The sequence below is a fragment of the Mytilus galloprovincialis genome, chromosome 1 (assembly GCF_965363235.1).
Source record: "Mytilus galloprovincialis chromosome 1, xbMytGall1.hap1.1, whole genome shotgun sequence".
Classification (NCBI taxonomy): domain Eukaryota; kingdom Metazoa; phylum Mollusca; class Bivalvia; order Mytilida; family Mytilidae; genus Mytilus; species Mytilus galloprovincialis.
In genome coordinates, this window is record NC_134838.1 from 2,968,681 (window position 1) to 2,994,633 (window position 25,953).

A 25,953-nucleotide genomic window follows, 5' to 3' on the forward strand; every position below is an offset into this window, starting at 1 on the left:
CAATAAAATAGGCTAGCTGGTGGTATAATGTGATTGTCGATTTCATTTTTGAAGTAACCAATATATAGATTAAGCGTTATAATGGCCATGATAAAATAAAATATGGGAGTTTTGTACTATGTCATTCATCATGGTTTTCTCCCTTTTCCTCTTACAGTTGTATTAGAGGTGTGATTCGTACCAGAGACATGTGTCTGTTCGTACTATGATATTCAGGACTAATAAGAACACTATAACATCGATTACACTGTAGATGAATAAATTATTTACGAATATAGGAGAAAAAAATACAAACTCCCATGCATTCAACGCATTTCAACATAGTTTATGTGTAATGAGGATATCTAAATCGGGTATTTTCTACATTTCATAACTAAAGAAAATAACAATAAATATGTTTGTATAGTTGTCTATTTGTCTATCACAAGTCCGTTTCCCGTTTTTTCACAATTAGGCCAAGGATTAAAGATTAAAAAATAATAGTTTCATAATTTCACTCATTCAAGAAATGTTTTACTACATGAATGAATTTAGATTAGATATATTCAATCAATTTGGTTTTGACAGAGTTTATACCATAAAATATTTGTCTCAGTCCCCGATAGTCACATGAGCATGATGGTAGTTCATAAAGAATATACAATATACAAGGTTGTCGGGTAAATGTTGATTGCGGATTAAGAAGTTGGATTCAAAACTTGAATAAACAAACTGAGGCGAATTCAACACGGATATGTATCTTCTCTTCAACAATATTTTAATTCTCTGTTCTTCATTTTCATTCAAACTAGGCTAACACATTTTATGGAATATACTATAAAAATGAACATCAGATAAAATTGAGAATTGAAACGGGGAATGTGTCAAAGAGACAACAAAACAACAAAACAACAAAACAGCAGATAACAGCCCAACTGATTGGTCTTAATCCAAATGGGGGTTCAAATATAAACAGGCGACGAACAGCAAACAATGGCTCCAACATTTGATAATGTCAACTATAAAAAATAAGATGTGGTATGATTGCCAATGAGACAACTATCCACAAAAGACCTAAATGACACAGACATTAACAACTATAGGTCACCGGACGGTCTTCAACAATGAGCAATGCCCATACCGCATAGTCAGCTATAAAAGGCCCCGATAAGAAAATGATATACCATTCAATATTTATTTATGTCTCACCTTATGTATCATAATACACAATACATTTATAAAAGATACATTTTGTATACATAAGTCATAAGCCGATCTGTACAGATTTATGAGAGACGATAATCACCTAAAACAATATGTAAATGTACATAATAAATATTAAACCTGAATGGTAAAATTATACAACAAAAGTATTCAATTATTATTTACAATATAAAACTTCTCAGCGTCTTTTAAGAATAAAATTACAGGTTTTGGCACATAATCTTATAATAACTTGGTTCGAAAATAAAAATACCATTTTCTGACCATCTGTAAAACTATTAAAAATGTTCATCAATTTTAAGAGACTCAGTAAAAAGAACTTGTCTAAGATCATTATAAACAGGACAATGTAAAATAACATGATATTCATCTTCGACAGTATTAAAACAATTAAAACAACATCTCTCTTCCAGCGGCAAATTTTCATACCTCCCAGTTTCCAGTCTAATAGGAGTCACCCCACATCAAAATTTTGCAAAGGCACTTCTTTCACAAAAAGGCATTAACAGTTTGCAGTAGTTTTCAACAACATAATCCTGCTTAAAACTATTATAGGTTCTCAATTTATTACGCCCATTTCCCCGTCTTGAAAAAAATGAAGATTTTCATAGCTAGTAATAAAAAAATCAACAACCGTTTGACCCTTTGATGAAACACATATGAAGTCATTGTTTTTACCAACTCTACCTTTCAACATAGTACAACAATTGCTACTTGTTAATAAATCAATAAATGTAGTACAGTAACTATTACGTGTAAAATCTATAACACTTCTCATATTTATACAATCAACTCCAGGAATGTAATCGTACTCATCGCCACATCTACTATTAAAGTCTCCACAAATATGAAATAAACCATCATTTTGGAATTCATAAACTTGCGAAATTAATGTGTCAAAAAATAGTTCCTTACACCTAGAGACCACAAAATACCCTTTGAATATATTTACATACTTAAACTATTCTATGGAATTTATTTCTGCACAAAAATAAATTCAACAATTCATAGTTTTAGTGCAAATTTGATCGATTGATTGTTGATTGCCTAACGTACAGTGGCAAATATTTCATGCATATTTAGAACGAAATGTTATTTATGGAGTAATAATCAATAATTATGACAAATGTTCGTATCATATGGTCAAACATCTAAAGTCAACTTTGCCTATGTAGCTAGAATGAAACCGTAAAAACAGTAGTTCAGCTGAAACGTGCTCCTTATTAGTATTTAGTGCAAGAAATTTAAAACGTTTGTGAACTGTAAATCTAATTTAAACAGATCTCTAATCGCTCCCGTTTTCTGATGTGTCGCGACCCAAGCGACATATCAGAAAACGGGAGCGATGAGAGACCGTTATTTTATTAGATTGGTGAACTGTTAAAGACATACTGGACTCTTTTAATTTAATGCACTTTTTAATTTTATGTTTATTATTTTTTAACTTCTCTGTACTTGCATGGTTTTATGAGAATAAACTATCTAAACTATCTAAATCTAAACTAAAACTTAGCAGCGGAGTGTTTAGACGCACCCCTGCCGGAAGAATCGGGTTTTCCATGTGTTGTATATCCGTTGTTCCTTTGCAAGACTTGTCAATCATATTCTTCAGTAGGGCGCACTATGTCTACGCTAACAGACAAGAATACTGCTTAATATACCAAACAAGCAATAGTATTTTTAAATGTCTTTAATTTAATACCAAGTTGAATAAAAACCCGACACTCAATATGTTTCCTTGCATTGAATATAAACATATTCTCATTCGGTCTGAAAATAAAATATGAAATTGATATACAGAACATTCACAAATGTGAATGTTATAAATTGTTGTTATATCAGAGAAAGGTATTGAACGTCATTATAAAAGATGAGCAGGTAGTATACATTGTATATGTTGATTTGCAATACCCGGAAATGTCAAGGTATATCACTACCTATATGGCTATACAGAATGTACCATGGCAAAGAAATTCGTAAAGCATGACCATGCATGATTTAAGTGGGGTCCTTAATATGAGCTACAGTATTTAGTGGACAAGCAGTATTTTTAAATTGATTTAATAGGTAGTAAAACACAATTAATTTGATAGCCACTATGTTTCCATCAAATAGTACATGATAGCCTCATTTCACATTAAAGACGTCGTTCTTGTCCAGTAATACAAGCCTTTAACGAATTTCAATGTGTAAATACATTCTGAAAAATGAATTTGTCTCCGTTTTCTGAAAATTATCATATTTTAGTATTACTTCTAAACAAATTGTGAGTCAGTTTGTAGTAAGATTCTTATAACTAAATTCTGAAAAATGATTTGTGGTAAATTGACAAAAAAATGTTTCTTAATTCTTCGCATGTTATTTTCTTGTCAGTTTACTGTCCTAAACATGTGCATCGTATTTTGAACTCATTTATCATATTTTGGTATTTTACCGGTGCGTCTAAGTGCACTAAGCCCATGATGGTCCAGACAAATAAGCACCAAGGTCATTCAGTACGATAAAGATTTGAATAAAGAGCATATATTTAAATGTTAGTGTAAATATATTCAGAAATAAAAGAGTTATTAACATTTTATATGGCACGCGCCGATTTGGTGTAATGTGTCCAGTTGTCATATTGTTGATTTAATCCAATGAAGCTTGACGAATTTATAAATACTGCACTAAGGATATGAAGCAAAGGTCAAATCAGGAACATATATATTAATGTTAGATATACTGTTCCAGAGACATATATACATGTGTATATATGTCTCTGACTGTTCCCAGGTCAAATATGCACCAAAATCATTAATTAAGATAAATCATTTAAAAAAAATATGTTAAAAGTTGGTTCGATCAGAGACTTATATACATGACTCTGGTTCGATGATATAAAGAGATTTAAAAATTAATTACATTTTAAACGTGACACGCGCTCTTCTTGTATAATGTCATATGCTCACTCAGGGGGATTATCTTTTAACTAGTAAGAAGTTCCGGGGCTCTACCGCTAGCGCACGAAACCAGCAGATACTCCAGGCCGCCTACACCCGTAGAAGACAGACTTTGTTTGTTTTGTGACAGTTGAAATGTAGAGACTGAAAAACATTTTCTTATGGAATGCACGCTTTATGACGATATTCGATATAACCTTTCTCATAAATGTTCAAAATGTATTCAAGATTTTCACAGCCTTGATATATAGACAATAAATTTATCTTTCCTATGCAAATTTTTATTTAAATTTTTCTGGCGAAGAAAATTGTTTTACAGCTCTTTATGAAATTTTTACTAGCTTCAGAGGTTTATTATTTTAATTTTAATTACTTACTAATATAACACGACAAACAAAAAGGTGTAATTATAAGCCATATAATTGATATGTTTATTTATTTCTTCATGGATCAGTGATTTTATTACCTGGTTAATTACTGACACGTGCCGTCGGACAAAACCTTTGATAACAGAAAAAATCAGATTACGACATAACTACAATTTTAATGACTAAACAATTATGATACATTATCTTCATGAAAAACTACGTCCGATGTTTTTTTTTTCATTCATAGCTTTTTCGTTTAAAATATTGAAATATTTGTACATAGCTGTAAATCTCATCCTGATAGCATGTATCTTTGTGGAGTTTCGTTTAGACGTCACGTACGGTGTTGGTGTTAGTTTTGGTAACGTTAGTTTGACGTTATTTTCATGCATTGTATAAATAACGTCGTACTTTTTTCATTTCATGCAGCTCAATCATACAGCATAATTTATATGACCGCTTTTTTTGACTTGCTACGTAAAGAACAGAAATGCAAAAGCGTCACATATTTTTTTAAGTACAGGTAAATTAAAACAGAAAAATAATATTCATTTAAATTCGTATCCCCTTGGAGCAAAAATATTTTCTTTTTCTTTTGATTGAAACAGGGTATTTAAAAAAAAGTTTAAACCACTGTCTTTTCTGCTGCTTTTTCTTTTAGTTTAAACATATTTATTTATGGTGGATTGGGAAACAAGTTATTACAAGTTATTACAACTTATATTAATTCGTTTCCACTTTGAGGGAGCGAGTGCTTCCTTGTAGCCTTAGCCTGCTCTTTTCGAAATCTAAAAGGGTGCCTTTTACGTGCAAGAAATATTGCTCTCTCTCTTAACACGGCTCAGTCATTTATCGCCCCCTTCCGACGGACTATCATTGTTTCAGAAGACCATCATACTCGCAAATGGTGTCAAGGGCATATTCTTTTATCCGCTTTTGATAATTTCCGAATAATATTTTATTAGTTGAATCGTTTATTTCATCGCCTGTATTAAATGTTAAAAGAATCAACCGTTGAAAGCAAATTCAAAATTAACATCAATAAAAATAATTTTATCAAATTTGCCATCATAAACAAAAGGAAATTTAATCTCAACTATGAACAAGAAAACAGATTGGCGCAGATAATTTTAGCGAAAAACGTTTAACTACTATGGGACATTTAAGAGCAGACATTAGAGCATTTTAGCGCAGGATTAATCCGTTCAGCTGTATTTTCGATAGCCCACTTTTAAAAAAATATCCTGGCCGAAACAGATGCAGATATTAATTTGAATTAGATTCGATAAAAAATCGGTTAAGATACATGTATTGTCTCCAAAAAAAAAATTATAAAAAAAGTTATGGTTTGCATGATACGATATTTGCCACAGAAGTCTTTGAGGGTCGTGCATATTAACTTTTTTCAATTTGATATAATAAATAAATAGTAAAAAAACAGATTATCAATTTGATATAACAAATTATGATAATTTGAAATAACAAATTATGATAATTTGAAATAACAAATTATGATAATTTGAAATAAAAAATTATAAATTTGATTTATCAGATCCCTTCGCACTGATTGTGCATGGGTTTTCCCTTCATGGGTCTTTGTTTTTAATAAAAAGTGTCCAAACAAAATAAATATTGAAACAAATATATTATAAAGAAAAATGTAAGGATGAACTTAAGGATGTTTCATTAATCCTTGCATGTGCCCATCGAAATTGATAAAGAAGCATGCCAGGACTTTTGAGGAAGGAGAAGCATTTTTTTATCCTTGCATTTTCCTATGTCCCTAAAACACAAATATTTCAATAGAATTATCCATTTTTTCTGACTTGAAAATGTGCAATATAAATTGATCCTTTTTTTTATTATAATCGTTCGTTCTAAGACACCAGGTCCCGTGTACTGAATATAGAACATTCAAACTAGTCCCCCAAATTGCCTCAAATAATAGATAAAAGGGGAAGGAGAGGGTTTCAGAAACATTAAACCTGTTAAGAAAGTTTTGAATAAGCATTCAATGACATATTTGTCGCTGGACGTCAGATAAACAATCAATCAATACACAAAAATGCGCCAATTTGGGTTACGCAATGTTTCAATCAATCTCATTATTATAATTAAATCATACTATTGGTAGAGAAATTCACAATTTGTTATTTCTAATTGATAATCTGTTATATCAAATTGTGAATTTGTCAAGTTAAATCAAATTCATAATCTGTTATATCAAATTCATAATTTGTTATATCAAATTCATAATCTGTTATATCAAAATTGATAATTTGTTATATCAAATATATATCGTAATCTTGGGGTTATGAAATTTCATGTATATTTTGAACACAGAGAATTACCTCGGCATCCTTTGCAAAAAAAAACTTCTATGAGACTTTTGACTTTATGTTTTGAATAGTAGTTCCACTTTCCATATTTGGAGTTTATTCTGAGGCAAGTGTTTGTGCGGAGACTCCAAGTAGACACCATGCATGTCAGTGTATGAGTGTATAACGGCATAGTAGCCTTTTCTTATAAAATAACGAGTGTTGTCTGTCCGGTACATGAAAAGATCGGTTAGAAAGTAAGGTTTTAATTTTAGTTAGATTGGAAAGCTGAATTCAAGGGTTGAAAATGGAGAGAGCAAAACAAGAGGGGTTGGGGTGTCCCACTTGGAATATTTTTATTTCATAAACATAACATCTGAAAGGTTTATATATATTTTTTTTATTTAATCTTCGACTAATAATGGATGCCGTAGGAGGTCCATCAGAGTCACAGTTGGAGCAACGAGATTTCTTGGCGTGACAAAAATATGCTGGTCCGAGAAATGTGAACACACAAACCTTACCAACATTGAATAACAATGTCCTCACTGAGCGAAAGATACATACATATTTTATTAACATGCATAGAAAACTTTAAATGTTAAACATATAACATGTATAAAGATGATTACTTAAAAAATATATTTGAGATTTTTTTTTCAAAATTTGAGAAAAAGATTTTCGAATTTCATTTAAAAAAATATATATATTATATTTTACTCTAAATAGAAAACAAAACATATGCATTTTCAATCTCCACATTTTAAAGAAGAAGAAAAAAAGAAATTGTAAAAAATTACCGGTATATTTTTAGGTTTGTTCGTTCTGGTGTTTAGTGAAACCTTCGTCAAAACATGAATAAATAACGGTTTAAAAGCCTCAAAATGCACAACAAAAGTAAACAGTCGTGTTAAATTTTAATATATCTGAATGTTAAATCATTCCTTGTCATTGAAATTGTATTGAAACTGTTTATTCGAGTATATTGGAGTATATTGGGGTAAAAAGTCATTTTGTGATCGTAAGCGGCTGACATGAATTGACCAAGTTACGAGGAAAAAGTGATTTAAAATTAAATATATTTATAAAAAAAAGTATTATTGGTGTTAAAATAACTTGGATATGCCTAAAATAATGTTATTATTAAATAATTATATGTTAAAACTGTTTTTTGAGGTATATTGGGGTATATTGGGGTATGTTGGGGTATATTGGGGTAAAAAGTCACGCCGATGATTTGGGTTGGTCTCTTAAATATCTCTATGAGTAGGTTGTTGGTACCAATATTGGCTTTATAACAATGGTCGAAAGAGAATTTTAGACTTGTTAGTCTTTTGTGAGAGCAGTGTTTAAGCTCTCATCGCTTGGTTCATGCACTACCATGTTTTCTAGATTGTTCCAATTGATCACTGTTTTTTACACTTAATAAAATTGATTATTGACAAATAATTGATGAATGAGGTTTAGGCAACAGAACTGATAAGTTTAAATACCTTGACCAAGATGAGATGACATTTTAATCATTGAGAAAAACATACATCTTGATTTAAGACTTAAATTACTTTTACATTGTGCCACTAAACAAACAAAACAAAAGAGTGGACTGGTCACCCAAATCAGTTTTGGGAAATGATATTACTAAAAGAAAAAAAATACTGGTTAAGTGCTAAATGCTTACATTTAAACTCAAATTTCAGCATGAAATAATTTAATAGTCTTGTCTCCAAGGCAAGTAATTTTTTTAGCTTAAAAGTATTTTTAAAACAGGAGTGTGGCATGCTTATGTACATGTATAATTTTGCCCAAACAACTGATTATTATTACAAATGTCATGTACATGTTATAGTTTCCTTACAGACATAACAGACCTTTTTAGCAATATTGAGATTAAAGGTTTTGCTCTATTGCTCTGCTTACATCATGTAGATGGTGAAGTTTTATGTTTCTCTTAGCATGCCTAGTGTTAAATGTATAAATTCTTTTCAGAGGTTTAAATGTTGTTTAAATCATACATTGTAGATATAGGAAGATGTGTTATGAGTACCAATGAGACAACTCTCCATCCAAATAACAATTTATAAAAGTAAACCATTATAGGTCAATGTACGGCCTTCAACACGGAGCCTTGGCTTACACAAACAACAAGCTATAAATAATAAAGGGCCTCAAATTACTAGTGTAAAACCATTCAAACGGGAAAACCAATGGTCTAATCTGCATGTATATAAAAAAAAATGTTTATATTTAATTTCAACTGAAAGTTTTCTTTCTGTCCTTTTCAGGGCTGAAACCAGGAAATTAAACCCGTTTTCTTTGCATCAAAAATGTCTCTAGAAGCATATTTATCAGGGAGTATATCAAGTGATGTACAGAATGGTCAAAACATGGAGTCTTTTCAACCTAATCCCATTTATCAGGACAATAATCCCATTTATCAGGACAATAATCCTATTTATCAGGACAATAGTTTAAGTCAGTTCCTGGAAGGAGATTCAAACAATTTTGTAAATCAAATGAACAGTAGTCAATTTACTGGAAATAATTCTATGAATTTCACTGGAAGTAGTTTTCAAAACATTCCAAACAATGCCGCCATTAATATGGTGTTGGATGGAGACAATGATGATGATCTAGACTTTGATGATGACGAAGATGGCAATGAAGAAGTAGATTCAAATGATGAAGCAATAGATGATGAGGATGAAGATGAAGTAGATGATGACAATGAAGAAGAAGGAAGTGAAGATGAATCAGATGAGAAGAGTGATGAAAATATAATGGAGAATATCATTGAAAAAGTTATTGAACCGGAAAAAACAGAAAAAGAAAAAATTATGGACAATGTTAACCGTGTTATAGATGAGGTAGCAAAAAATGTAACAAGCAGTGTTGACTTTGGAGGTGCTCCTCTACAGCAGGAAGGTGGAGAAACTAAACCAAAGAAGACTCGGAAAAGGAAAAAGAATTCTGATGATAAGAAAAAAGAAAAGAAAAAGAGAAAAGTTAAACCAACTAATATGAGAAAAAATATCAGGTATTGTAATATAATTATTTGCAGTGTTCTGATATCGATGCAGATGTTTGGTTTTTTTTTTTCCTTCCATATTCCTTATTTCTATGTCCTTATATATTCTATTATTAACATGATTAATAACACAGTCATGATCAGTAGTGATAGAATTCAAAATATGAAAATAAAGATATGTGGTATGACTGCCAATGGGACAACTGTAGGTATCCACCAACGACCAAATGATGAGTACGTATAAATATGTAAAAACCGATTAGTACAACAAAATGCTTCATTTACACTAAGTGTAACATCAATATTTAAAATGTTTGTGAAATTCCAATATATAGTATATATATTATACTGGTCACCATGGTAAAACCTTAATAAAAGGTACATGTAGGTAATACCCAAATCATATAGTAAACTACACCTAGTCCTTCATTCTATCATGTCTACAAGTTGTAACATTTTAAGGCAATAATAAACTAGATGTGTCAAAGTGACATGAATGGCCCTGTCTCAAAAAGTTTTAAAAATCTTCAATTTCAATAACACATGTGGACACAAACATGATGGTAGTTTCACATATCAAAAATCAGCTCAAAATCTGGAGGGGTCTAGATTTTCAACAATTTTCAAAGTTGTAAACCCTTACTTTTGGCAAAAATTAGTGGAGCGGAACAAAACTTAAACTTGATCTGTAACTCATCATGGTTAGCTCACATACCAAAAAACAACCCAATATCTGAAAGCATTTAGAAAAAATGTCCGTATAACTGTGATTTTCAAAAATTGATCAAAGTCCAAAGCCCGAAATTACAGCAAAAAATAGCCGAACGGAACGAAACTTAGACTTGATCTGTAACTCATCTTGGTCACGTGCCAAAAATCATCCCAATATCTAAAACCGTTTAGAAAAAAAGTCTGTATAACTGTGATTTTCAACAATTTATCCAAGTCCAAAGCCTGTAATTTTGGCAAAAATTAAAGGAGCGGAACAAAACTTAAATTTGACCTGTAACTCATCTTTGTTAAATCACATGTTAAAAATCATCCCAATATCTGAAAGCATTTGGAAAAATGTGTATAACTGTGATGTTCAACAATTTGTCAAAGTCCACAAAGTCCGTAATTTCGGCAAAAATTAGCGGAGCGGAATGAAACTTAAACTTGATCTGTAACTTATCATGGTTAACTCACATACCAAAAATCAGTTCAATATATGAAGGCGTTCAGAAAAAACCTCCATATAATGGTTTGTTGCGGAAAGACAGAATGATGGAATTACGAAATGACGGACAAGGGTAAAACTATATGGCACCGACAACTTCGTTGCTGGCCATAAAAAGATATAAGTACATTTTGTAGTTCATAGAAAAACAATTTATTGAAATTGTAACATGTACACACGCAACATCTTATCATGCTTATCATGCTTATAGAATCAATATGTTATACCGGTGTAGAAACACCATAAGCTCATGATTCCATTTTCAATAAAAATTAGCCACTTTTGCTCCTTCTACTGGTAGTAATATTTAAAAGGAAAAGTGAAACAAAACAGTACATGTCTCATGACTAAAACCAATGATTTCACTTTTTGTAATTTTAGAGAATTAATAGATAATACAGCTCTGGAGTCAACCACCATTGAAGCACAGACCGAAGAATTAGAAAGAAAGAAAAGACTTCAGGAGCTAAAGAAACAACTGATGGAAAAAGAAAAAGAAAAGGATTCCCAACTAAAATCACTTTTAGAAGGTTGGTTTTTGCTATGAAGACTATTAATTTAAAAAAAAAACGTCTATTGGACTTAAAACTGAGAAAATGATTAATCACACTGATTAATAAAATAATATGTTAATTATAATTCTTTAGAGTTCATACTCAAGTGTCCACATATTATTCAAAGCTTTTATACATTGTACAGTCCAGCAAATGCAGATTCATTTTATTTTTTTTAAGTCAAAACAGAATTATTTATTGCTCTTCTGTTCACTATAACAAGACATCTAGATGAAAACTATCTTTTTGAAATAAAAATGAATTTGACATTTATTACATTCTCATTGTCAACTTTGTATAAATTTAACAGTACAACAGGTGTTTTAAAGTTAATTTCTAATGTGAACGATTTCAAACAGCTTAAAAAAGGTTCATATCATTAATGAAAGATCTGTTGACCCATTATTTTCAGAGAATGAAAGTTTTTGACATTTGATTTAAAAACAAAATTTTCAATTTTAAGATAAAAGGTCAAAAACTAAACACCTGTCTCATATTAAATCCTTGTCCAATTAACTGTTGCATTATTTGTTTTACACCTTTATTTATTATATATATATATATGTAAGTTTGTATAGTGTTGTAACTAAAACGAGCAATGCTGCCTTGATGGCCTAGTGGTCTAATTAAGTTAAAAAGTAGTTTATTTACTGTATTACCATAGATGCCAACCATTACAATTTTCCGTTATTTTTCTGATTTTGCTATCAAAACTACACTATTACGGTCAAAGTCAAATAATTATGGATTCCCAGTCATCATCGTTCAATTTTTTAAAACATGTTTTTCATTACTTTTCCGGCCTGGTCCGGTATTTAGAAAACGCCAATGTAATGCTTCCGGTTTCTCGGGAGTTATCAACCTATCGGTAGGTAACTAACTGACTTCAAACTTGGTAGGGGTGAGCAGCTAAAACATCAAGTACCCCACCCTTTTCATATCTTTTGTTAATCAAAAATATATACTTTGCCACATATTAATTAACAAAAAACAGACCTATAGAAATATTTTAATATTTTTCCCGCTCATCATCACGTTCTTGTTAAGAAGCAAAATAGTCGCAATAATATCACCTTCTTTTCCAATAAATTCGTCACATCTTAAACACTTTTTTCTTATTGCCCATTTTACATCTTTCATTATGATGATATTTCAATTCCAAAATACAATACATATAAAAGACGTATGGTCAGATAAATGTAATATCACCCCAGAGTGTAACACCTTCACTGATTTTAACATGTTTAAATATTAATTAAAAACCGATAAAAAGTTTCATTGCCGTTCCCTCGTAAAGTACGCTGTCACAATGGAACTTTTATAAATAGTTGTTATCATGTATTATGTATAGTACAAACCCTTGACTGTTAATTAGGTGCAAATGTCAAAATAGTTGGATTTATTGCATCTATCACTGGCATCAGTGGAAATACCACATCAGATTAAATAGAGTTTAATTGGTTTGACAAATAACTGATGCATTTTCGACTGTGGTTTAACCGCATCAAGAATAAATACGGACATCTGATTAGTTTCAGATACTTATGATCAGGGTTTCCCCTCGGTCAATTATTTTTTTTGCCACCTCTTTCGCCAAAACAATATATTTTTCGCCACTTTATTATTTTTTTCGCCAAGTAGCACAAATATATTTTTCTTTTAAAATATTCCTTTTTTTCCAGCCCCCCCTCCCCCCCCCCCCCTCAATAAGAAGAGATCTTTACAACAAAACAAAAACATTTTATCACTTGGAATTGATTCCTTGTGTAAGGTGAAGTCATTACATTGAAGGGTTACTCTCATGCCAACCGTTTGAATAGATTTCTTCATAACAACAGTTTTCTTTTCTAAACCATCATAAACAAGTAAAACTATGCATGAAACACGTGTGTCACTGAAACGACTTTAAAGTACCCACTCAAATCAATTATCTATATCAAAGTTAAATAATAATGTTCAAAATCAGAGACCTTTCTTGCTTTTGAACCTTTTTAGGCATAATAACAGTTTTTTTTCTGGACTATAATTAAAAGACGGATCAAGAGGAAGCGTCAAAATTTTCTTCAAACACATGCGTTGCAAAGTTGTAATAATAAATCCCTTTTGTGACATGTGATGGACGCCATTTAACGATATCATTTTGTCATATAATACAATTAACACCTTAATTAGTCCTTTGATGTCAATAGCTATATATGCAATCAGCTGATTATTGATTTTCTGTCAAATCCCTTAACGAGTTCAAGGTGAATTCCGAGTATTGTCTGATCTGGTAAAGTCCGAGAAACCCGAAATAAGTAAATAAACAAGATGGCTGAAAATAAATCGTTATATATATTTCTTTCGCCAAATTCTTTCGCCAATGACGAATTTTAATCGCCACAATTATGATTTTTTTGCAAATTGCGAAAATGGCGACCGCCAGCGGAAACCCTGCTTATGATATAATCAAGCAAGTGATAATATGAACCTGTTGATATATTTAATCTGAATTTCTCACCCTTTTCATATATCATAGAGGATCAAGAAGTGACCTATTCCAGCGGCTCATCCCTACCACTAATTATATAGCAAGTGGCCCCCCGAGGGGTTGGCATCTATGTATTACTAGCCTGTTAACGCTCAGGTTGTGAGTTCTAAACCAACAGATGTATTTCCATCCAATTAAGGTGGTACCCAACACTTTCACTAAAATTAATTTGGCTCGTTTAATTTTCATAAAATTTTGTCAAAGTATTTACTTTAACAAAAATATAAAAATTAAAAAAATTTGGAACCAACCGTTTTGTCAGAAAAATTACACTGGTTATATAGCAATTTGACAAACACCAATTTTGATCATTGAGAAGCTTAATATTCCTTTTACAACACAACGTTTAGCTGACTTTACAGAGTTAACTCCCTGTAGTGTTAGGTACCACCTTAACTAGCATTGTCAGCTTTCCTGCTATAGTTCAGTGGTTCTTTCTAGACACTCTGACTTCCTCCACCACCGATCGCCTCTATATACTGTAAACCAACTTATTTTCGCGAGCGATTTAGTTTCGCGACTTTCGCGAGTAGAAAAACAACGCGAATATAAATCGTCGTGAATATGTAAAACTTGAATCTTTCCTTATTAAACTACATCAAGTTAATCAGAAAATCGCGAAATTAAGTAGCCGCGAAGTGGTCTAAAAAGGGTAAAACACAAAATAAAGTATCCGCGAAAATTTATTGGTTTACAGTACCCAATAGTGCTGAAAGTGGTGCTAAACACCATCAATCAATCATCAATCTGATTTCTGGGTATTTTCAGATATTTTAAATTTTATTACATATTATTAGCTGTAGTGTGTTTTTTTTTGTGTTATTATTAAATGATGCAAACTGGCAGTAAAGACAGCTAACTTTCTGTTAACAATATAGGAACTTAAATAGCCCAAATAAATTTCATATTAACCAAACAACTTTGAATCACTTGTGCAGGATATGAATCAAAATAAAATGTTTTTTCTTGTGACATACATTTGTAGGGGTTTCTTTTAAACAGAGACCTTCAGTTGCAGGGCTTTTTTCCAGAGTTCAGTTGCCTAATGCAAATCCAATAGAAAGTTAGTAAAACATTTAGATTTTGGCATCAGGGTTGGTTTTTTTGGGGAAGTTTTCTGTTGTAAAAATGTGGGATTAAATTTATACCAACTGAGAAATGTTATCATGGTTATATATATATAAAAAAAAACTTTTGAAATTTTCTAATTGGGTTTAAGCGCTGTATCCAAATAATTGTTTATGGGATTGGGGTGGTCATATTGCAGAAATTAGATAGATAAAATAATTTGTGGAATGAGTGCCAATGAGACTACTCTCCATCCAAGTCACAATTTGTAAATGTAAACCATTATGGGTCAAAGTACGGCCTTCAAAATGGAGCCTTGGCTCAAAACAACAAACAGCAAGCTATAAGGGTCTCAAAAATGACTAGTTTGAATCAGGAACATGGGTTTTATCTTTTATACAAATCTTAAACAACTTCTTCACAATAATTATAATATTTAACCTAACATTTTGTCAAATGGTCAATAACTACCCAAAAACTTCAGGGAACCCTTAATAGACTCTTAAGGACTGTAGTTACATTAATTTCACTTTTTTGCTGAACCATACATATGTGTTTTATATAAACTTGAATTTGGACTTGTCTTCATCCAATTTGGTATTCACATTTCATCAAAATAAAGACAATCCAATATTTAAAACTGAAATACTTATATATAAGAGTTATAATTGCAGACAATGAAGAAGAAAAGAGTAATGACGTGATACTCCTAGACAGCAGTGATGAAGGAAAAAATAAGAAAAAAGACGGTAAGAATATATACATTTGTATTTCCTTGTCCTTTTTCAAACATAAAAGTAAGGAGACATGGTATGACTGACAATGAGACAACTGTCCACTTAAGACCAAAGAACAAGGATGTGAACAATTTCAGGTCACTGTACGACCTTAAGCAACGAACAAACCCCATAGTAAACTTGTATGCTATGAAAAGAGAAGATAATGAGAAGCAATGATTAACTAAGTTAAAAAAAAAGGCAAGATTGCCGCAAGAATACATAAAAAAATAAGATAAACAAACAGTAGTTGACGATACACTACACAGAAGACTGTGCTTTTCTTTAGGACTTGTAGTATGTCTACTTTTTCATGCTTTCTAACATTGATTTAATTCATCAAAGTTAAATACCTGATAGGTTCTTAGAACTGAAACCAGTACAATTAACTATTCCAAATAATTAACCAATAATGTTTAGGTGATGTGATAGTGATGTTATTTATATTTATATATGGAGATGTGATAGTGATGTTAATATTTTTGTTTGGTGATTTGATAGTGATGTTATTTATGTTTTGGTGATGTGATAGTGATGTTAATATGTTTGTTTGGTGATGTGATAGTGATGTTATTTATGTTTAGGTGATGTGATAGACATAAGTAGTGATGAAGATGATATAATGATCACCAATGACATGGAAGACGACTCCCTTGAGTCAGAAGATCCAAACAATAGCGGTAGTCATATTGACGATTCAATGAACCATCCAGATGAACAAGGCAGAGTTTTGGTCAATATTGGTCACCCACCAGAGGAACAAGATATTTTTCTTGTTCCACAAATTGCAAAGTACATTAAAAGGCATCAGGTAACAGAAATGATGAATTGTACCCATATGAAAAAAGAGGGAAATCAATTTATACAGAATCTATTTGAAAATCATATTTTCTTGTTCAAACAATGTCAGAAAGAATTTTGTATACAAACTTGATACTCTTGCATTTCCAACTGTCAAGGCAGCTGCAATATTTCTCATAATTCCCCCTCACCTTTAACTAGATTTCATGGGGTATTGATATTTCAATATGTGCATAAAGTAAGTTTTATATTTATTGTTAACACATTGCTAGCTTTTTCTTTCAATGTTTTAAAAGTGAGACTAAGCTGTGCTGTTTCTTCCATATGCAGTTTAAATGAATGATTTTACAGGAAACACATTTATTTGTTTTGTTTTGTTTGATTATATTATTTTTTTTTATAATCCTGAGTCCTTTATTTCAGATTGGTGGTGTTAGATTTCTGTATGACAATCTGATTGAATCTGTATCCAGGTTTAAAAGTAGTCCTGGTTTTGGCTGTATCCTGGCCCACAGTATGGGTCTTGGTAAAACAATTCAGATGATAGCTCTCATTGACGTCTTACTGAGACATACATCCGCCAAGTCGGTATTACTTATTGTTCCAATAAACACTTTACAAAACTGGATGTCTGAAATCAACATGTGGTGTCCAGAATCTGTACCGGAGGGCTATCCAGATGTACAGTTACGAAACTTCAAAACTTATATTCTCAATGATAACTTCAAGACACCATATTCCAGGGCCAAGGTCATAGGTAATTTTAAAGTTCCTAATTTCATCAAGTTTTGTTATGTGTCTTTAATATTTTTGTGCATTCATCACAATCCTTATATGAAAAAAAATATGTAAAAGTGATGGGCAAATATTGTGAACTTAGTGATTTTAAACACTGGGCAATGCTGGATAGCTATCAAAGTTTAAAAGATAAAAAAACAAATAAATACCCAGACATAAAAATTCATTTAGTTTGACCATGTAAGAGTTCTAAAATAGAGCTGATCTAATGAAAGCACATGCAGAAGAGAAGAGGGATGGAAGTGCATCAGTTTGGTCCTGTTAATAGTTGTTCAGTATAGCTAATGTCATGAAAATATTTAGAGTAATTGAAATATAATTGTGACAATAAAGGTAGATGCTGTAAGTGAATCGTGATAGATATTCAGTGAAATAGATAAGAACATTGTTATGATCATATAATCTGGAATTTAAGGGTAATTTCTTAAGTTTTATTTTTCTAGTTGAATGGCACAAAACAGGAGGTGTGTTATTGATGGGTTATGAGATGTATCGACTGATGACCTCCCGTAAAGGTCATATAGCACAGCCAAAGAAACCTGGGAGGAAGGCAGCGGGAAGGGAGACAATTATTGATGTCGATGAAGAAGATAAAACAAAAGATTTGTTTGTTGGTAAGCCTTAATTATTGACTTTCTAAGGATGACCAAATTTGCAAAAGATCTTGTGTTACAAAACAGACATAGATGAACAAATGGCAAGGGGGAAATTATTTCACAGAATCTAAAATAATGAAATTTTTATCACATGTTTCAATTTTCTTATCTTGATAATTTTGGGGTTTTCACCAATTGTAAAACATGAGCATTTGCCTTATCTGCAAAAAGATGTAGGCATTTTATGTCTGTTATTGCTATGAGATGACAAACTGGATTTCAGTATAACAGAAACTGTAATAAGTACATAATTATATTTTATTTTGTTTCTGCATTTGTGAGCTCCACTCTTTTGTTGTGTTAGTATTAAGTTTGTTTTATTAGGGTCCCGCCAAAGGCAGTCCCCTATAGTGATCAGTCTGTCCGTCCGTCCGTCTGTCCGTCCGTCTGTCCGTCCGTCCGTCCGTCCGTCCGTAACACTTTGTGTCCGCTCCATATCTAGAGAACCATTATGATTTCATACTTAATACTTTACATGTTTATTAACCACCACCAGAGGGCGTGTCATGATGTATGTACAACTTCCTAGGTCAAAGGTCAAGGTCAAAAAACTTTGGTTTCAGTTGACAACCACATGTCCTATGGTAAAGATTGTGTCCGCTCTATATCTTGAGAACCGTTATCATTTCAAAGTTTATACTTGACATGTATATAAACCAACACCAAAGGGTGTGTCATAATTTATGTGCAACTTCCTAGGTCAAAGGTCAAGGTCAAAAACTTTGGTTTCAGTTGACAACCCCATGTCCTATGGTAAAGATCGTGTCCGCTCTATATCTTGAGAACCTTTATCATTTCAAAGTTTATACTTGACATGTTTATAAACCAACACCAAAGGGTGTGTCATAATTTATTTACAACTTCATAGGTCAAAGGTCAAGGTCAAAAACTTTGATTTCAGTTGACAAACCCATGTCCTATGGTAAAGATACAATTTTTTAATGCACATTATTCACAGCGGGGCCCACAGAGATGTCTCCCATCTCAATGATATCTAGTTGATATTGTTTTTGTGTCTGAGTACTTGTTAACTGTATTTCTGTTGATAGATGTCCATGAAGCTTTACAGAATCCAGGACCGGATATGGTTGTATGTGATGAAGGACATAGGATCAAAAATAGTCACGCTGGGATATCACAGTCTCTTAAAACAATTAGAACAAGGTAAAAGAAAACCCATCATGCCTTAAAATTTCATCGTATATACGAAGATTATACATGTACTTGAATATCACAGTTTCTTAAAACTATTAGAACAAGGTTAGAAAAAGCCTGCTATAGAATATCACCATATATATTAAGACCATGCTTGAATATTTAAGTTTCTTAAAACAAATAAACATAACATAAAAAAAAAAGTCATGTTTAAAATATCATCACATACAAAAATCATGCTTCAATATCTCAGTTGCTTTCAACAATGAGAACATGTTAAAAAATAAAAAGATGCCTTTAAAAATATTACCATATGCAAAAAATCATGCTAGAATATCTGGTTTGTTTCAAAAGTTTATAGTGATATTAATTTCCATGAAGTGTTCCAATAATTTGTCCATGACTACTGATATATCTACATGTATAAAATGTTACTCAGTTATATGAATGCAATTTCAGGAGAAGAGTTGTTCTAACTGGATATCCATTACAAAACAATCTGATAGAATACTGGTGTATGGTGGACTTTGTACGACCTAATTACCTCGGCAACAAAACCGAATTCTGTAATATGTTTGAAAGACCTATTATGAATGGGCAGTGTGCAGATAGTACTGAATCAGATACCAAGCTGATGAGATACAGGGCCCATGTGTTACATAGTCTGTTAGAGGGTTTTGTACAAAGGTGAGATACAGGGCCCATGTGTTACATAGTCTGTTAGAGGGTTTTGTAAAAAGGTGAGATACAGGGCCCATGTGTTACAGTCTGTTAGAGGGTTTTGTACAAAGGTGAGATACAGGGCCCATGTGTTACATAGTCTGTTAGAGGGTTTTGTACAAAGGTGAGATACAGGGCCCATGTGTTACATAGTCTGTTAGAGGGTTTTGTACAAAGGTGAGATGCAGGACCCATGTGTTACATAGTCTGTTAGAGGGTTTTGTACAAAGGTGAGATACAGGGCCCATGTGTTACATGGTCTGTTAGAGGGTTTTGTACAAAGGTGAAAAATTGCCTTCTTTATAATTTTTGAGAAGAAAATGAAACAGTAAATGTAAACATAATGGCGTTGAGAAAGACAGTCAACCATTTAATGATTAACAGATCTGCATTTGAATTACAAATTAATTTTACCACATTCTGTTTTCAAGACCTTTTCTAATGGTAGATTCTTAAGGATTTTCAAGACAAAATAGGGGTTGATCAATTCTAAAATAATAAATCTTATGTTTAATTACAGGAGAGGACATACAGTTTTACAAGCAGCTCTACCTCCAAAAAAAGAATTCATCATCTTGATAACTATGTCTCAGATACAAAAGATGCTTTACAAAGAATTCATGGACAACTTAGCAGAGACAAGTCTAAATACTTGGGCAACAACCAATCCTATCAAAGCGTTCTCTGTCTGTTGTAAGGTAAGAAAAAAGGGGGAAAATTCATGGACAACTTAGCAGAGACAAGTCTAAATAGTTGGGCAACAACCAATCCTATCAAAGCGTTCTCTGTCTGTTGTAAGGTAAGAAAAAGGGGGGAAAATTCATGGACAACTTAGCAGAGACAAGTCTAAATACTTGGGCAACAACCAATCCTATCAAAGCATTCTCTGTCTGTTGTAAGGTAAGGAAAGGGGGAGTATAAGATATATGGGAACCTTACTAAAAAATACTTGTGTAATCTACTCCTTCTCTATTCAACCCACATCAATGAAACTTAACATGAAAATTGTACATATGTTGAAGTTCTGCACTCAGCTCATGGAATTGTTTGAGAAATATTTTGCCATTTCTACAGATGAGAATATTGTCTTCATTTATTTATAAAAGAGACAAATATTATGTAATCAACTCCTCCTACAATTGTAATCATATTGATTGATGTTGGCTTTATACAGCTTTAGCAAATAGAGGCTATATTGCTTCAAATTATTTTGTGTAATCAATGTTCTGTTAAAACAATATATCTCATACAGAAATTAAACTTGGTTAAAAATATTGGGGAAAGCTAATGAAAAAAGTTGAATGGAATGGTTGTGCTGATATATTTTTATGTGATATCATACCCTACGATACTTTATAAACCGAAGATTAATGTTAATCTTTATTCTAGATTTGGAACCATCCAGATATCTTGTACAAAATAGTAAGACAGAAAAAGATTGATTTAGAGGATAATGACCTTGACATTGAAACAGATTCAGCTGGGGTCAAGAAAAAGAAGAAACAAGGTGCAACGGGTAGTCCAGCTGGTATCTCACCGTTCATGGACAAGAAAAATGACCAAGCAATTACTTATGAATGGGTAAATATATTTAATTTAAAAAACTCAGGGATTTTAGAGAAAAAAAATTGTTGATGGTAATGTAAACTCTTGGATTTGTCATTTCTAATATTTTACATATGGTTATGGAATCTACCAAAATTTGTTAACAAAATAAATAATAATTCTATCATAATACATGTACTTATATATGTCAGAATTCAAAAGTAATTTTGGGGTCTGCTCCATTGAGAAAGCAACCAAATGAATATTTAGAACAAAGTGAGAAGTTACCTTACATAAATGCATAAAATAAAACCTAAAATATATAGCATTCATATATTCTTTCAATTAAACAAGATAAAAAACTTTCATTAAGAAATATAAAATATTTATTTGCATTATTATTTCCACAGGCAGAGAAATTACTGAAGAATTACACACCAGGTCTGTTAGAGATGGGAGGGAAAATGATGCTACTGTTTGAGCTGATTAATGAAACACTGGCTGTCGGAGACAAATTGTTGATATTTAGGTTAGTATCCAGCTGGTAATGATAGGTTCTTAGTAGAATATTAAAAATGTATTAAAATATTAAAAATGAGAGTTTTAATTGTTGAGATGTTTCCTTTTGTTTCATGTTTACATTAACTATTGAATTTATAGTAAGCAATATTATGTCATGATAGTGGTTCAAAGGAAAGAATTACATAATTGCTGCATGTGGTCAAAAGTGGTTGCTTTGAGACCAATAGTAAATTAAATAATAAAGCAAATACTCGGATGTATAATACAGACAGTAAATCACTATTCAGTGAAAAATTATTTAAATATTAAATTGGCTTAAAGAATATGTACGATATTGATATACATTGTACAATATAGAAACTAAATGGTGACAAACTATGAGCTGCAGATTTTTTTACTTTTTGCCAAATTCATGTTAGTCACTCCTGCTTGAATTTTTCCATAATTTCATACAATTTTCTAATAGCTAGTATTGATAGTAGATGGAAATAGACATTAAGTTAATTGTTTATTTTTATTTCCTACAGTCAAAGTTTGTACACATTAAGTTTACTTGAAGAGCTGTTGTGTAAAATGAAGGTACCCAGACCAGAAATGGATGAATATTGGTCTAAAAACAAGAGTTATTTTAGTGAGTTTTATTATAAAATTATATATAAATGTGTACAATAATAAATTCTATTTTTACTAAAATTCTGTGTTTTTTATATGACAGTCTATTAAGCTATGATTTAGCAAACACTTAATGAAAAGATGAATATTGTTTAAAGATCAGCTGGAAAGATCTTTTGTGCTTGCATGTTGCATACAATTTACTGAAACATGTCTGTGTCAGAAAGGTAGGCTGATCCTTCTTTACATTTGGCACCTATCCTGATACTCATGGCAAGTGCACATTTGGTGAGAAGAAGTATCATTCATTCATGTCACAATCATAGAAAAAAAGATGGGGTTGTGGGCATGGTGGCTAAGATAATGGGTTAAGGTTACACAGATATTCCATAACAGCCAACCAATTCGTGATGGTGCCTGTAAAGCAACAAGTACTTACCAGTTGGTATGAAATTATGCTGTCTCACACACTTATTATGAGGACTGTATTTTGAAATAGATTTCATGGACCAATGACATGAACAGTGCAGGAAAACAAGTTCTTGTGCAATGCCCAGAGTAAATTTGCATAAAAACAATGCTGAAGAAATATGTCTTTCAAAGGATATTTAATGATTATTCTACCTCAATTTAGTTGTGATAATTGAACCATAAATTGTGATATTATTTTTGTGAATTTTCAATATGGAAATGACATGCCCTCATGATATAAAAGATAAGAACTAATCAAATAATCCATATTATTTGAAATGATAGTCGTTTTGTGTAGGAATCAATTTTAAAATAAAAATTCTCACAGTTCACAATTGTAGATGGAAGTTCTTTCATAGTGCTGAAATCATAAAACAAATATCAACTTCTAAACCAATTAACTATTTTTACAGGACTTGATGGTAGTACCTTGGCACAAGAAAGAGAGAAGCTGATTGGTCAGTTTAATGCCCCTGATAATAACAGAGTCTGGCTGTTTCTACTTTCAACAAGGTAAAGATAATTCAGTAGTATCATAGATTTTATATGAGAGAGTGTATTAAACCGCTAAATCATGATGAGTATAAAAAATACGGAGATGTAGAATGATTGCCTGTGAGACAGTTTGTACCAGATATGTTGACGTAAGCACCTAAAAGTCACCATGTGACCTTGACATTGAGTAAAACCCATACCATATGGTGAGTTATAAAAAGCCATTACATTATAAAATGTGAAACAATATTCAAATGAGAAAACCAACAACCTGATTTATGACAAAACAAAAAAACAAAAAGTTTTAGTGATATTCTTGTCCAAGTTACAAAGATGCCCCTTACTTAGGTATTTCCCTAGTACTAAACAACAGTTACATTATGCTGTAATAGTATGTTTAGTTTTTGCAATACATATTTGTAGAAGTTATAAAGTATTTAAACATATAATTCTATTTCGCAGAGCTGGTTCTCTTGGTATAAACTTGATAGGAGCCAACAGAGTTGTTGTGATGGACGCCTCATGGAATCCGTGTCACGATTGTCAAGCTGTGTGTCGTGTGTACAGATTTGGACAGGTCAAGCCAAGTTACATATACAGATTCGTCACAGATAATACTATGGAAAAGAAGATCTACGACAGACAAGTCAATAAACAGGGAATGTCAGGTAGGAAAGAAAACATGTCAAAAACATCTCTTAAATTGATATTTGACATATTTTAAATTAATATGTGTTTGTGAATTTGAAACCCACTTATGGCAAGGTGCATTCAACTCCCCATCAAAATACAATCAATCAACTACATCAATATCTGACATAGAGGTAAGATGATCTTATACATGTTGACTCTGTTTTTATGTAAACAATTTGAGCATAAAGGATCCATTGTTTTAAAACATGCATTAAGACTAAATTTAAGACAATTTCTTTGATGTTAAAAAATATTACATGAACTCTTAACTTTCAGATTATCTGTCCTAAACATAGCAAGATAAATCATCAGAAGTTGTTTAACTGATAATTATCGATGAACAGATGTCTTATTTCTGCTGGTTATAAATAATATGATATAAACTAAGGATTGTATTATTGTGTATTTCAGATCGAGTAGTTGATGAGTTACAGCCACAGAATAATTTCTCCAAGAGACATGTTGATAACTTACTCCATTATGAGGTATGGTGTTAAAATTTGACACTTATTTATAGGAAGTTTGCTTGTGAGTTTCATAATAACTAGATTTCTTGTCAGTTGAAGCTGTAGATATCTGTGCTTATTTCAATGTACAAATAGCTGATCCTTAACATGACTTCAAAGAAAATTAATGAATCATTGATGAAAGAAATATCTGCCAATAAAGAAGAGCAAGAAATGCATACCTTATTTACATCTAGCCAACTAGAAATATTCTTGGATTACTTCCCCTTAATCAGCAAAAATACAAATCTAGTTGAAGATGAAATGGAAACTATTAGCTCTTTTTTTCTCATACATATAGATTTATTCAAAACAGGATACATGTACATTATAAACCTGGAATAGTTAAGAATTATAATAAAATTTATGTAACTTCTTGAATGCTGACTATTTATTTCAGGATGTAGAGACGGATCCTTTGGATTTTTCTGACTGTAACTATGGAGACGAAGCATTGAATAATGTTCTCAGACGACAGGGTCATTGGTTAACTAAGGTAAATTTTACTGAAACCAATAATTTAGAGAAACATCAATGAGAATTAAATATCTAATGATGGGCAATGCTCTTTCTTGGTGATTACAATGTTAATTATAAAACATGTAAATGCCATAGTTCAAATTTTGAAAGTTAGAAATCAAGTACTGCATTTTAGTAAAAAATAATTATAAGCTTCACAATCGGTATACCCTTAATTTTTTTTTTTTCTATTTTGGAGAAAATTATATGTACATTTGTTGGTCCTACTATACTCTCTATTTGACATTTCACTGAAGTAATTTGACATGGACTATCCTCTGATTATTGGAGTATACTGATGACACCTTGTGACTATACCGCAGAACATTGCTGTGTGGGAGACATTTGGCTACAGCATATCAGATTTGTTTAGTTTTTTTCTCTTTCAGAAACCATTCACCCATGAATCCCTGCTGATAGACAAGTTTTTCTCTTTCAGAAACCATTCACCCATGAATCC

General features: G+C 31.7%; 1 protein-coding gene across 2 annotated transcripts in view; it reads left to right on the plus strand.

Annotated features, from left to right (window-relative positions):
* Positions 1-25,953, plus strand: part of LOC143063032 (helicase ARIP4-like) — a 42,188-nt gene that overhangs the window by 5,855 nt on the left and 10,380 nt on the right. Inside the window, exons 2-18 of one of the 2 annotated variants that reach the window (XM_076234947.1) lie at positions 9,111-9,862; positions 11,454-11,602; positions 15,142-15,219; positions 15,899-15,973; positions 16,585-16,811; positions 17,225-17,558; positions 18,043-18,213; positions 19,305-19,419; positions 19,870-20,097; positions 20,651-20,828; positions 21,520-21,711; positions 22,086-22,204; positions 22,725-22,828; positions 23,694-23,793; positions 24,238-24,443; positions 24,880-24,953; positions 25,375-25,470. In XM_076234947.1, coding sequence (XP_076091062.1) covers positions 9,153-9,862; positions 11,454-11,602; positions 15,142-15,219; positions 15,899-15,973; positions 16,585-16,811; positions 17,225-17,558; positions 18,043-18,213; positions 19,305-19,419; positions 19,870-20,097; positions 20,651-20,828; positions 21,520-21,711; positions 22,086-22,204; positions 22,725-22,828; positions 23,694-23,793; positions 24,238-24,443; positions 24,880-24,953; positions 25,375-25,470 — 3,156 coding nt within the window. In that variant the 5' untranslated portion in view covers positions 9,111-9,152. The remainder of the gene's footprint in view (positions 1-9,110; positions 9,863-11,453; positions 11,603-15,141; positions 15,220-15,898; positions 15,974-16,584; positions 16,812-17,224; positions 17,559-18,042; positions 18,214-19,304; positions 19,420-19,869; positions 20,098-20,650; positions 20,829-21,519; positions 21,712-22,085; positions 22,205-22,724; positions 22,829-23,693; positions 23,794-24,237; positions 24,444-24,879; positions 24,954-25,374; positions 25,471-25,953) is intronic. The other variant, XM_076234954.1, reaches the window with a different exon arrangement.